The following is a 13907-nucleotide window of genomic DNA, read 5'->3' on the forward strand; positions in this document are numbered from 1 at the left end:
GAACTGGGCACTCAATGAATTCTTAAAAAAAAATCATTGAGACCACAGTTACCTTCGTAGCAAGAACTATTTGTTCATTCATTCATTGTATGGATATTTGTTGAGAACACATTATGGCCCCATGGTTCTAGACTCTGAAGAAAAGGAAGATGAACAAGACTCAGGTTCTGCCTTTAAGAGCTACGGGAAAGATAGATAAACAGACATGTCTCAGCCCTCCTCTGCGTCTTCTGTGCTTTTATGGTGGTGACTAGCTTTTCCCTTTTCAGCCTCAAGGGGTCTGGCTTATAACTCAGCGAGGTGCTTTTGAGGGTGATGATGAGGTGTGTCCCCAGTTTTCTTCTGCCTGTCTTGCCTGACATGGCTTGTGATGGAAATACAGCCCTGAGGCTGCTGTGAGTGGTGGGCACTCGTGTTTGACCCTGGCCCTCTCAAGCCTTAGGGGAGTGGTAGCAAGGAGCCCTGTTTGTCTCCTGTGGATCCCAGGCCAGGGCGCCAGACGCAGGACCTACCCAGGGTAGCGCGTGTGGAATTGGAGACGCGTACTATGGCCATGTGAGGAGGCCTGCAGCTGCGCCTTACCTTCTGTGAAACAGGCGTCTGGCTCTTGGAGGTCGTCGGCCAGCTCTGGGATTTTCCTCAGAATCTCCTCAGGGTCTGGGAAGTCCACGGTGCTGCCTTCTGAGGAGCTCGTATCGTCCTCTCCCTGCGGGACAGAAGCCCAGGGCAGTGACCTTAGCTCTCTGAGGGGCCCTGTGGATCTGCTCAGGTACCTAGGTCAGACTGGCTAGGAGCTTCGAGGTGTAGGGAGAGACCCCCGGGCTGGGGCCCACCAAGGCTGAGGCCTCCCTCACGAGTTTGGTGCCTCACCAGCTGAGGCTCAGAACAGGGACGCTCTCTGTCCAGCCCCAGAGATTTAGCTGTGAGAGGCTTCAAACCCCCAGGTCCCTGATGGAGAGCTGGCGATGGCCCGAGACACCATAATTATACCCATAAAGACTCTCAGCATTCTCTGGGCTTGAATATTTCATCATGGAGCAGCCTTGCAGGGGCCTGCTGCCCTCCTGGCAACTCCAGCCCTGTAATGTCTCCAGATGAATTCAATTAGGAGTTGAAGCTGCTCTCATATTAGCAAACCTGATAGCCTGGCTAATGGACCCAAATGGCTGAGTGGGTCCCCATCTGTCGCTGTCAGGCCCCTCCCAGCCTGTCCAGGGTCATGGACCAAAAACAAAAACAAAATTAACATCCAGCAGTTGTGTACTGAAAACATTGAGTGGAGAAAACCAGCCAGGGGAGTCCTTAGAAAGCTTCAAAGGAAACATCATGTCCGCATGTCGAATCAACCGCGACAACCCTCACCCAGCAAGACCAAGTGGCTTACACTCCTCAAGTCCCATCTCAGCTGCCCCCTTATCTTACCTGGCTGTGGTCGGCCAAGAGCTAGCATTTCTCAAGTTGAAGGGCTTGATGACTTTGGGAATGAATTATATCTTCCTTCTCTTTGCTTATGGAGCCCTGGTGGCGCAGAGGTTAAGCGCTTGGCTGCTAACCGAAAGGTCAGCAGTTTGAACCCACCAGCTTCTCCTCTGGAGAAAGATGTGACAGTCTGCTTCTGTAAGGATTTATAGACTTGGAAACCCTTATGGGGCAGTTTTGCTCTGTTCCACAGGGTCGCTATGAGTTGGAACTTGACTCAACGGCACTATGTTTTCGGTTTTGGTATCTTTGCCTAAATGGTCCCTAGGTGGTATAAATGGTTTGCATTTGACTACTAACCAACCTAAAGGTGGCAGTTCGAACCTACCTAGCAGCGCCATTGAAGAAAGACCTTGTGATCCGCTTCCATAGAGAGTACAGCCAAGAAAGCCCTATGGAGCAGTTTTACACTGTAACACACGGGGTTGCCATGAGTCAGAATCAACTCAACGGCAACAGGTTTGGCTTTTGATCTATCTTTGCCTAGCCCAGTGCCTGTCAGCTCACCAGAGTCAGCACTCAGTAGCAAGGTGTCAAATCAAGTTCTTAAATACAGTAGCATTCAAGAAGGAGCCCTGGCAGTGCAATGGTTAAGTGCTTGGCTGCTAACCAAAAGGTTTGAACCCGCCCAGCATTTCTTTGGAAGAAAAGACCTGGCTCTCTGCTTCTGCAAAGATTACAGCCTAGAAAACACTATGGGGCAATTCTACTCTTGTTACCTGGGGACACTATGAGTTGGAATCCACTCGATGGCATCCAGCAATGCCATTCAAAATGTTAAATCTTGAGAGCTACCTCTTTCCCTATAGCTTGTTTTCTTCAAAGATTTGTGAGTGAAGCCACAGGCTTATTTTTACCTTTTATGAGACACTCATACTTCCCAAATCTCCTTCCTGCTCAGTCTCTATAAGGCTGTCAGTTCATACTCACCTACAGACAGCCCTCCCCAGCACAGTCTGTTTTTGGCTAGAGAATGTGATGTGGACAAAAGAAAGCGGAGAGGAGTCACAGGGATGACATCCTCACCCACGAGCAGCTCCACCTTTCATCTGCCGCCTTTGAAAGATATTTAAGTTTCTTTGTGTGCTATCTTCTGTTGCCTTTTTTCTTGGCTGTCATCTTCTGGACACTCAGTCTGTTTCAGGCAGGAGCTAAATGCTTGATGGGCAGCATCTCGTCGAAGCCTCAAAGTAATCTTACAAAGTAGGCATTGCCATTCGGTTTCATAGTTAGAGAAATGGAGGCTCAGAGGGGGTAAGGAACTGGCCCCGGGTCCCTCAGCACATGGAGACTCACTCTTTCCTGCCATCCTACAACCAGTCTGGTACAAGCTGAAATCGCACTGAGCGGTCCAGAGGCTGGGTAGAGAGACTTGAAAATTCCCTGGATTAGAAATGAGGCTATGTGGTCTACAGCAGCCTGGAATGTGCCCCCACCCCCAAACCTGCCAGCCCAACTGTTCCCTGGCCAGGGTCTGGCTGGGTGTCCAGCCTCTCCGGGAAGCTCACATGCCTACCTCTCCAGGGTCTTGGGCAGTGGCCTTGTCTTCCCCCTTCTCCCCCAGGTACGGAGCCAGGTCCTCAGAGGACATCCCAGATTCTGGGCTCCTGGGTGCCAGGTGGTCCTCATTCCTCCTGACTTGCTGCAGCTGTTCCTGCTAGTGAGAGAGCGTCCCAGTCGGGCAGTTGGACTCACACTCAGCTGATCATTTCTAAATTTAGAGAGATTTGGTACATTGCAGGCTGGAAGAGCCAATGACCTAATTTAAGCACTCATATACACCTTATACTTCTGTGAGGTGAGCGTGAAGATCCTACAGCCAGAGAGATCTGGGTTTGACTTTTGGTTCCATTACTTAAAAGCTGTGGACCTCAGGCGGGTTATTTAACCTTTCTGATCTTCCTTTTCCCTATCCGAAAAACTGAGAAGACAAGACCTACTTCATTTGGTTGCTGTGATGATTGTGTTAATGCTTGTAAAACACTCCGAACAAAGTGCTTGGCTCCATGCATGCTAGCCTGATCATTATGACTTGTCCAGAGGTCAGTGATAGTGAACTTGGCCATCTGGAGACTCCCAAGGACCCCAAAGTAACTGAAAATACCTCTGAGTGGTAGACAGCTACCACTGAGTTCATGTCCTTTACTCTGGGGATGGCGACACCCTGTCACCCAGATAAAAGCACGTAAAATATAACAGTTGGTAGGAGCAGCTGCTGGAACATAGAATTGACAGCTTCAGGGGAAGAGGGTACAGACTCAATGCACAGCTGCCTGGGACCACTTAGTGGCCTGGCCAGCAGCCCGCCTGTCCCTGGCGTCCCACAGGGATCCCTCTCTCCCTACCTTGTACAGAAGCGTATGCCCTGAGTCACTGAGAAGAGATTAACCATGGCTGATGTATCTGCTGGTAAGGGACTGTGCAAAGTATTAAAAAATATGTATCACCAAATGGTTTAAATGTGCTTTAAATTTCTGATGCCTAAAGGGACACATTTTATTTCTCTATGACATCACTTGGAGGAAAAGCCTGGATCGACGAGTAACATAAAAATCAGGACTTCTGAGGGTGCTGGTGAAGACTAGATGAGCCTTGCTCTTAAACAAAATCCTATTCTTAGAGGGATCCTGTTAGCATCTCATGCACAGGGCCTGGGCTGGGCAGAGAGAATGGGGCAACTGTGTGAAAGAGAATCCCTAAGCATCTCAAACCGGCCTGGGGCTCAAGCTCTGCCCATTCCTGTGTGTCTTGGGAATTGTGATTCTTTCTTCCAGGACCAGCTCAAATATCACCTTCTTCAGAATGCTTGGCATTATTTCAGGTCACCTCTGCCTGGCTTGCCAGGGACTTTTCAAAGCTTTACCAGCCCTGATGTTGGTAAGCCACTTTACCGAAATTTCCCTCCTGCCCTGGCTCACTCTAGCCCTGAAGCCTTTCCCTGCTTCCCGTGGCTCTTCCATGGGGAAAACTCCTACCTGACTTTTGGGGACCACTTCCTGTCTGGAGCTCCAAGCATCCTCTTCACCATCATCCTCCAAGTCATCGAGGTCAGATTCACCCTCAGCAATGGGCACAGAGACCCACACGTTGGGATTAGTGATGAAGTCACTATGTTCATCCCCAGGGCCTCTGGGGGCAGGGACCCCTCCAGAGCTCCCCACTGCAGTATCAGCAGCAATGTGGTTTTCAGCTCTGGAGCTGGACAGTGGGAGTTTGACCACCAGCTGGGGTGCCGCCTTGGGCCAGGGAAGCAGGCAGAGCCTGTGGAAGAAGTTGCAGAGGGCCCGCATGGTGCGATGGCCAAAAGCCTGGATCCGTGCCAGTGCTACCTGCAGGTTGTTCACCTCCCCGTCATCCTCTGGGGCTGTGAGGTTGTCGGCACTGAAAGAGTTCAGCAGCAGGGCGATGAACAGGTTGAGAACCTACAGAGAAGGAATGGGAGAGAACAGCACTCTGTCAGGGCTGAGCCATAGCCAACCAGCTGGATGGCAGGACAGCCACAGCTTAGGCCTCTCCAGCACCCCCTGGAGTGCTTTCCTTTTGCGGGGAGAGACATTCTGAGACCAGATCAGGGAGCCCTGGGGATGTCCCAGAGTGACTGTCTCAGGTGGAGAAGGCTTGGAAGTACATCTTCCATCACAGTGGAGGATCACCCTGCTGAGCTCCCAGACATTCAGAGACAACAGAGAGGAGCAGGCTCAGGTCTTCCTGGGACCACCATCACCTGCCAAAGTGCCAGGGTTGTATTTCTCATTCTGACATCTCCTTGCTGCCTCCACCGTCATGTTCCTCACCTGCAAGCAGGGAGTGGGGGCTTTCTATCTTTCAGATGGCTGTGAAGATGAAATGACATGAGAGATATGAAAGTGCTCAGAGAGGCAGACTTCCTGCCAGAGGGCTGGGACCCTGTGTCTGCAGGGGTAGCGAGTTCATCCTGGAAGAAAGGTAGAGCATGGAGAGTGGGAGTTTTAGATAGCCCCTCACTTGGGAATGCAGGCAGAAGGCACTCCAGCTCAGGGCCCAGGTTGGGAAAGACTTCCAAGAGCCTGAATTCATCTCTTGGTTTAGCGCTTTCCAGTCTATAAAACTCCTATGGGGAAAAGAACTGCCCTTTGGGGGTCACTTCCCATCTGGAGCTCTGAGCTTCCTCCTCCTCCTCATCCTTCGAGTCTCCAAGGTCAGATTCACCTGTGCAAAGGGCACAGAGATCCACATGTCAGGATTGGTGATGAAGTCACTGTGTTCATCTGTGGGGCCTGTGGGGGTCAGGAACCCTCCAGGGCTCCCCACTGCAGTTCGAAATTGGTTGACTTCCAGGGCAATAAGCAAAGGGCTCCTGGAAGACCACACCCAACCTCACAGCCAGCCATTGATGGGAGAGCAGGGGCACTCAGGAAGAGAGGGTGGAGATGAGCTGTGGGTGAGAAGCCAGGCTGGGACAGAGAAGGGGACAGTGGCTAATTGGCAGGAAGGCCTCCAGAAGGATCCTGTATACCTAGGGGGCGATTTTGTTGTTATCATTGTGACCTTTGATGTTGTTCATGACCCAGGCTCTCTCTTTTTTCTTGTCCAATCATGCCTGTCCGTGCTCCTAGTGTGGAGAAATCAGCTGGCTCTTGCTACTTTGAGGAAAAATATCTTCTGAGACCCCCTACAGAAGGGAAGGAAAATTTTCCTTCAACAACTAATGGCTACCATTTATTGTGTGCCTGCTGTGGCCCAGACACTGCAGTAGGCAATTTGGGTATGTCATCTCCTGTAATTTAATTCTCCCAGTAAGCCCATGAGTAAGCACTATTTTCTTGATTCTAAGGAAATTCCAGCTCAGGGAGATTAAATCTCTTGCCTTGGCTCACCCAGCTAGTAAAGGGCAGAGCTGGGATTCTAAACGGGTCTTCCTTCTCTATCACATATACTTATTCCAGAAAGCCAGGCTGTCCCCAAGGGATACTGCTTATAATGTGTCTCACGTAACTTTGGAAAGTTTGAAGACTGAAGATGAGGGAAGGACCATTTAGGCATGAAAATGTGCAATGTCAAAGCTTTTTTAGGATACCCCAGCAGCCGCCTCATTGCCTACAAGACAGTGTCCCCAGTGGGGTTCACCACTCACCACCAGGTTCCCCAGCACCATCACCATCAAGAAAAGGATGAGGCATATGGATTTCTGCCCAACTTCCAAGCAGGCCCACATGTTCTCGATCCACTCCCCACAGAGGATCCGGAAGACGATGAGGAAGGAGTGGAAAAAGTCATACATGTGCCAGCGGGGCCATTCTTCCCCGGGCGCGGAGATTTTGCGCCGGTTATTGCGGTAGCTGTCCCCGAGGAGCTGCTTGCCAACCAGAGCGAAGACAAAGACAATGATGGCCAGGATGATGGTGAGGTTTCCCAGTGCCCCCACTGAGTTTCCAATGATCTTGATGAGTGTGTTTAAGGTTGGCCAGGACTTGGCCAGCTTGAAGACCCGCAGCTGCAGAGAAACAGAGATCATGTTAGGTCCTGGTAGCTATTCTCATCACCTTTAATCTGGAGTCTTGGCCAGAAACCAAAGGTTTGGGAAAAGTACAGGCAGCTCATGCCTTAAGACAGGGTTCATTCTAGAAGCTGCATTCGAGTCGAAAAAATATGATTAGCTTTCTGCGATCCCTAAGTGTCAATTGACTGTGGCAAAACCAGAGGTCATATACTGGGTGGCAGAAACCCTGGTGGCATAGTGGTTAAGAGCTACGGCTCCTAGCCAAAAGGCTGGCAGTTCAGATTCACCAGATGCTCCTTGAAAACCCTGTGGGCAGTTCTAATCTGTCCTAAAGGGTCGCTATGAGTCAGAATTGACTCTACGGCAATGGGTTGATTTTTTTTTTTTTTTTTTGTATGTATAATGGGTGGTAGTCTTGCTACCTTAGTCTATTCAAAGCGAAGCTGAAGAAAACTTAAAATAAGTCTACAGGAGCCAAAATACAACTTTGAGTATATTCCACCTGAATTTGGAGATCATCTCAAGAACAGATTTGATGCATTAAACACTAATGACAGGAGGCCAGATGAGTTGTGAGATGACATCAAGGATACCACACATGAAGAAAACAAAAGGTCATTAAAAAGACAGGAAAGAAAGAAAACACCAAAATGGATATCAGAAGAGACTCTGAAAGTTGCTCTTGAGTGTAGAGTAGCTAAAGATAAAGGAAGAAATAATGAAGTAAAAGAGCTAAACAGAAAATTTCAAAGGGTGGCTCAAGAAGACAAAGTAAAGTATTATAATGAAATTTGCAAAGACCTGGAGATAGAAAACCCAAAGGGAAGAACGTGGCCAGCATTTCTCAAACTGAAAGGACTGAAGAAAAAACTCAAGCCCCAAGTTGTGATTTAGAGGGATTCTATTGGCAAAATATTGAATGGTTCAGGAAGCATCAAAAGAAGAAGGAAAGAATACAAAGTCACTGTACCAAGAAGAACTGGTTGATGTTCAACCATTTCAGGAGGTAGCATGTGATCAAGAACCAATGGTATTGAAGGAAGAAGTCCAGGTTGAATTGAAGGCATTGGTGGAAAAAAGGCTCCAGGAATTGATGAAATACCAATTGAGATGTTTCAACAAATGGATACAGTGCTGGAGGTACTCACTCGTCTATGCCAAGAAATTTGGAAGACAGCTACTTGGCCAACTGCCTGGAAGAGAGCAATATTTGTATCCATTTGAAAGAAAGGTGATTCAATAGAGTGCAGAAATTATCAAACAATAACATTAATATCACACACAAGTAAAATTTTGCTGAAGATCATTCAAAAGTGGTTGCAGCAGTGCATTGGCAGGGAACTGCCAGAGATTCAAGCTGGATTCAGAAGAGGATGTGGAAAAAGGGGTATCATTGCTGATGTTAGATGGATCTTGGTGAAAGCAGTGAATACCAGGAAGATGTCTACCCATATTTTATTGACTATGCAAAAGCATTTGACTGTTTGGATCATAACAAATTATGGATGATATTGTGAAGAATGGGAATTCCAGAACACTTAATTGTGCGCACATGGAACTTTTACATAGACCCAGAGGCAGTAGTTTAAACAGAATAAGGGAATACTGCATGGTTCAAAATCAGGAAAGGTGTGTGTCAGGATTGTATCCTTTCACCATGCTTATTAAAAAAATTGGATCTTTATGCTGAGCAAATAATCCAAGAAACTAGACTATGTAAAGAAGAACACAGCATCAGGATTGGAGGAAGACTCATTAATGACCTGCGATATGCAGATGACACAACCTTGCTAGCTGAAAGGCAAGAGGACTTGAAGCACTTATTGAAGAAGAGCAAAGACTACAGCCTTCAGTATGGGTTATACCCAACATAAAGAAAATAAAAATCCTCATAACTGGACCAATAAGAAACATCATGATAAATGGAGAAAATATTGAATTTGTCAAGAATTTCGTTTTATTGGATCCACAATCAACAGCCATGGAAGCAGCATTCGAGAAATCGAACAATGTAGTCCCTTGAGCAAATCTGCTGCAAAGGATCTCTTTAAAGTATTCAAAAGCAAAGATGTCACTTTAAGGACTAAGGTGCGCCTGACCCAAACCATGGTATTTTCAATGGTTTCATATGCATGTGAAAGCTGGACAATGAATAAGGAAGAACAAAGAAGAATCAATGCCTTTCAACTGTGGTGTTGGAGAAGAATATTGAATATACCATGGGCTGCTAAAAGAATGAACAAGCCTGTCTTGGCAGAAATACAGCCAGAGTACTCCTTGAAAGCGAGGATGGTAAGACTTTGTCTCACGTACTTTGGACATATTATCAGGAGAGATCAGTCCCTGGAGAAGGATGCCATGCTTGGTAGAGGGTCAGAGAAAAAGAGAACTCTCAAGGACACGGATTGACATAGTGGCTGCAACAATGGGCTTATGCATAGCAACGATTGTGAGAATGGTGCAGGACCAGGAAGTGTTTTGTTCTGTCGTACGTGGGGTCACTACGAGTCAGAACTGACTCGACGGTACCTAACAACAATAAAAACTAGCCACAGTTCTGATGTCTCCTGCAGGTCAGAGATGAAAAGAATTGCCCCTCTATGAGGGTAGGCTGAGGTGTGATGGAGCTCACAAATAAGTGAGAACAGGTTCATTTTTGACATGCCGGGCGTGACTGCTGCATTTGGCAGGTACTGGCTAAGCTTCTAGTAGGACACTTCTCATCTTGGGGCAGTGGACAGCACCGGCTCTGACACTGCACACATCTATGGAAACCCTGGTGGCATAGTGGTTAAGAGCTAAGGCTGCAAACCAAAAGGCTGGCAGTTCGAAGCCACCAGGCACTCCTTGGAAGCTCTGTGGTGCAATTCTACTCTGCCCTATAGGGTTGCCATGAGTCGGAATCGACTTGGTGGCAATGGGTTTGTCATTTTTTTTTTTTTAAATGATTTCACAGACCCACATTGGTGTGTTCCTTTAATCAATCAGCCAATCTACTCATCTTATTGATACCAGCCACCCATGCAAATGGCACTAGTCTTGCCTATGAAGTACATGGAGAGAGAGAAGTGTACTCCTGCCCTCATGGGACTAGTGATTTAGTTACAGAGACAAGACAAAAGCCCCAAATGTCCTCATTGTAAACCCAAAAGACAGAAGGAACATTGTGCTGTGATGTATGCTGTCGTTAGCTGCTGTCAAGTCGCCCGGACTCATGGCAACCCCACACACAATTGGGATTGTACCATTGTGACCCAGGCCTCTCGTCCTAGTTTATCTTAGTCTAGAAGCTCTGCTGAAACCCGTTAAGCATCATAGCAACATGAAAGCCTCCACTGACAGGCAGGTGGTGGCTGCACTGAGGTGCACTGGCCAGAAATCAAACCCAGCTCTCCTGCACAGAGGGCAGCAATTTTACCTTTAAACCACCACTGCCCCTGCTGGGGTGTATAAAGATGTACACACACTTCAAAAATGCTTCTGGGTGGCTCTCTAATGAGTTAGAAAGAAATATCCCGCCTCAACAATCAGTCAGGCAGTTAACACATGTTTATGAAGCACATACTCAAGGCCTGCCTCGGTCGAGGGGCTAGGATGCTTGCTGAACAAAGCTGCGTGGCAACAAGCTGACCACCCACAAGGCATCGAGTGCATTCCAGCGGAGGAGGTTCGGCCCTCCTACACAGGAAGTACCGTATCCAGTTCTCTCTTTGGCAGGGGATCCACGTCCACCTTGGACGCAATGTGAAAGCTACTCTCCTCATGCTGTAAGCTGACCTTCAAACACCAACTTTAGTGGCCATCCAAATACCCCACTGGTCTCACCCAGTCTAGAGCAAGGGAGAATGAAGAAAACTAAAGACACAAGGGAAAGATTAGTTCAAAGGGCTAATGGACCACATCTACCACGGCCTCCAACAGTCTGAGATCGGTACAACTAGATGGTGCCCGGCTACTACCACTGACTGCCCTGACAGGGATCACAATAAAGGGTCCTGGACCGAGCTGGAGAAAAATGTAGAACAAAATTCTAACTCACAAAAAAAAAAAAAGACCAGAATTACTGGCCTGACAGGGACTGGAGAAACTCTGAGAGTATGGCCCCTGGACACCCTTTTAGCTCAGTAATGAAGTCACTTCTGAGGTTCACCCTTAAAACCGAAGATTAGGCAGGCCCATAAAACAAACGAGACTAAAGGAGCACACCTGCCCAGGGGCAAGGACGAGAAGGCAGGGGGTACAGGAAAGCTGGTAACAGGGAACCCAAAGTGGGGAAGGGAGAGTGTTGACATGTGGGATTGTTAACCAATGTCACAAAGCAACATGTGTACTCACTTTAATGAGGAACTAGTTTGTTCTGTAAACGTTCATCTAAAGTACAATAATATAAAAACAGGTCAAAACAAAACAAAAAACACCAACTCCGTGGATTGGACACAGAAGCAGCTGATAAATGAAAATAAAAACTGAGTATTAGCAACTAGGCTGAGCCCTCTTGAAAAGGGTATTGGGGAAATGCAAAATTTCCTTAGCAACATAACTGATAAAAGTCTCCATTCTCACAGTAAACCCTAGGCAGTGAGAAAGCAGAGACCCGGAGTGGGGCTGTGACACTGTAAAACAGCCATCTACCATACCACATGGCCAAGGGAGGCATGGCTGGGGTCAGCGAGGCACACAGGGGATGCTCACCGGCACTTGAGCTAAAAGACCACAGCTCTGATTGTTGTCTTAATCACTTCTGGCTAAGGGTTACCATTGGTTGCTTAGTAGGGAGAATGTGGAAATTAATACCAGAGTCCCCTTAGACAATTGTTATTGCTTGTTGTCCATAATTAAGCTTACGCTAAACTGTAAGCAAATTATGTATAATTCTCATTATGGGACGCGAATCCAGTCATTCTTCATTAATTCTCCTGTTGTCTTTACGAAGAGGAAGAAACAGAGTCCCTCCACTTGCTGTTACAGAGAAATACCTGGGCTCGGGGCCCTACCATTAGCCAGTGGGTCAGCAGACATCTGCAGAGTGCCCACTGCTGGGGCCATAGTGCCCAACAACCCACCTGGCTCTTGCTGGGGCCAAGAATGAGTGTCCAGGAGAGCGGCCCCACCTGCATCCATGCTTCTCAAGACTCTCAACTCTACCCCAACCAATGGCTCCCTGTAATCTTTGCCCAGTGTAACATTACACCAGAAGCGCCTCTTCATAAGATTATGTAATATTTATAAATACCTACTTTTAGCTGCTGGAGATTCTTTTACATTTAATGAATAATTTCTGTAATCTCAGGATTTATATAAAAACTTCTATTTAGAAAAAAAAAATGCTGTAAACCAAGTTGGTAACAGTGGGTATATTTGGATAGTAGGACTTGAAGTCAATTTCTAATTTTAAATTTAAACTTTTCTGGTGGGGTAGTGGTTAAGAGCTTGGCTGCTAACCAAAAGGTTGGCAGTTGGAATCCACCAGCTGCTCCTTGGAAGCCCTATAGGGCAGCTCTTCTCTGTCCTATAGGGTCACTGCGAGTTGGAATCAACTCAACAGGCTTGGTTTATCATGGAAGGAAAGGTCTTTCTGACATCTCTCCTCTCCCCCTTGCAGAGGTCACCTCCTGGTGCTGAATGATGGGCCTTGTATTGTTGGAAACTATCAGAAGGAAGGGCACTATGTTGTACAATGAACTTGGATCCCCGTTTCCATCGAAAACAACAAAAATGCTGGATGATAAAACCTTAAATGTATTGATGATATGTCAATAAAGTAAACAAGTCTTCAGGCTAAAATTAAATAAATATGGGAATTCGGAGAGATAAACGTAACACCGAAGCCAGCTTTTTCCCTGAAGACATTTGCAAAAACGAGTGAATCTGAGCTTAGTTCTCGTTAGACTTGTGGAGCAGGAAACAAGACCAGGGCCTGTCTAAAGTTGAGAACATGGAGTCCCTCCCTCCGTGAAGACTGGAGCCTATAGAGCTATGCTTTCCACGTGGGGGCCAATTGGAAGTAAGCCCAGGAGAACACACAAGAAGTTGGCTTTCTGGTGCAAGATACCAAGGCGGGGCGGGGTGGAGGGGGGGGAGTTTGACACTGAGAATTAGGAACTGCGAAGTGGGGCTCACACAGGATTTCAGCTGGAAGTCACACTGCCTAGGTTTTTCAAACTGAGAATTTCATTCAGAGCAATTCTGAGCTGGCGGTAACACGAGGTGCTGTGCAGCTGTTCTCTGGAGGAACCTGCCTTCATCCAAGACCTCAGAGTGCCCACAAAAGGTGTCCAAAAGCTGCAGTAAACCAGACACAGAGAGGACGAGGCCCCCCCAGTGAGATCCAGGAGGGCGTACAGATGCGGAACCAGACATGCAAACTCTTTAAAGAATAAAATTATTAGCAAAGACTACGTATAATTAGTAGTATGTTAAAAAAAAAAAAAAAAAAGGCAAAGATTATGTGCAGAGAATAAGAAACCATAAATTAGAACAAGAACGTTTTGGAAAATAAATGGAAACTCCAGAAACGAAAAATATAATATTTAAAGTTAAAAACTATGGGAGAGTCATGTCAGACTAGGCACGGTTTAAAGAATGAGTGAACTGAAGATACCTCAGAAGGAATTACCCAGAATGCAGCACAGTGAGACGTAAGATGGGAAACATAAAGAGATGGAAGAGACACGGAGGATAGAGTGAGAAACCAAAAAAAAACAAACAAACCCAGTGCTGTCAAGTCGATTCCGACTCATAGTTCAGCATAGAACTGCCCCGTAGGGTTTCCAAGGAGGCGGCTGGTGGATTTGAACTGCCAGCCTTTTGGTTAGCAGCTGTAGCTCACTGTAGCTCTTAACCACTGTACCACCAGGGCTCCAGGGTTAGAAAGTTTAACGTAAATCTAGCCAAAGTCCAGAAGGAGAAGAAATAGAATGGAGTGGAGGCTCTATTTGTCCAGAGAATG

At 47.1% G+C, this 13907-nt stretch overlaps 1 protein-coding gene across 1 annotated transcript in view; it reads right to left on the minus strand.

The window, feature by feature from the left end:
* Window positions 1-13907, minus strand: part of SCN10A (sodium voltage-gated channel alpha subunit 10) — a 103650-nt gene that overhangs the window by 25747 nt on the left and 63996 nt on the right. Inside the window, 4 exon segments of the mRNA XM_023554824.2 lie at window positions 583-706; window positions 2996-3136; window positions 4455-4901; window positions 6593-6952. Of these exon segments, the coding sequence (XP_023410592.1) occupies window positions 583-706; window positions 2996-3136; window positions 4455-4901; window positions 6593-6952 (1072 nt within the window).

Source organism: Loxodonta africana, chromosome 27, assembly GCF_030014295.1.
Source record: "Loxodonta africana isolate mLoxAfr1 chromosome 27, mLoxAfr1.hap2, whole genome shotgun sequence".
In the NCBI taxonomy this organism is placed as follows: Eukaryota; Metazoa; Chordata; class Mammalia; order Proboscidea; family Elephantidae; genus Loxodonta; species Loxodonta africana.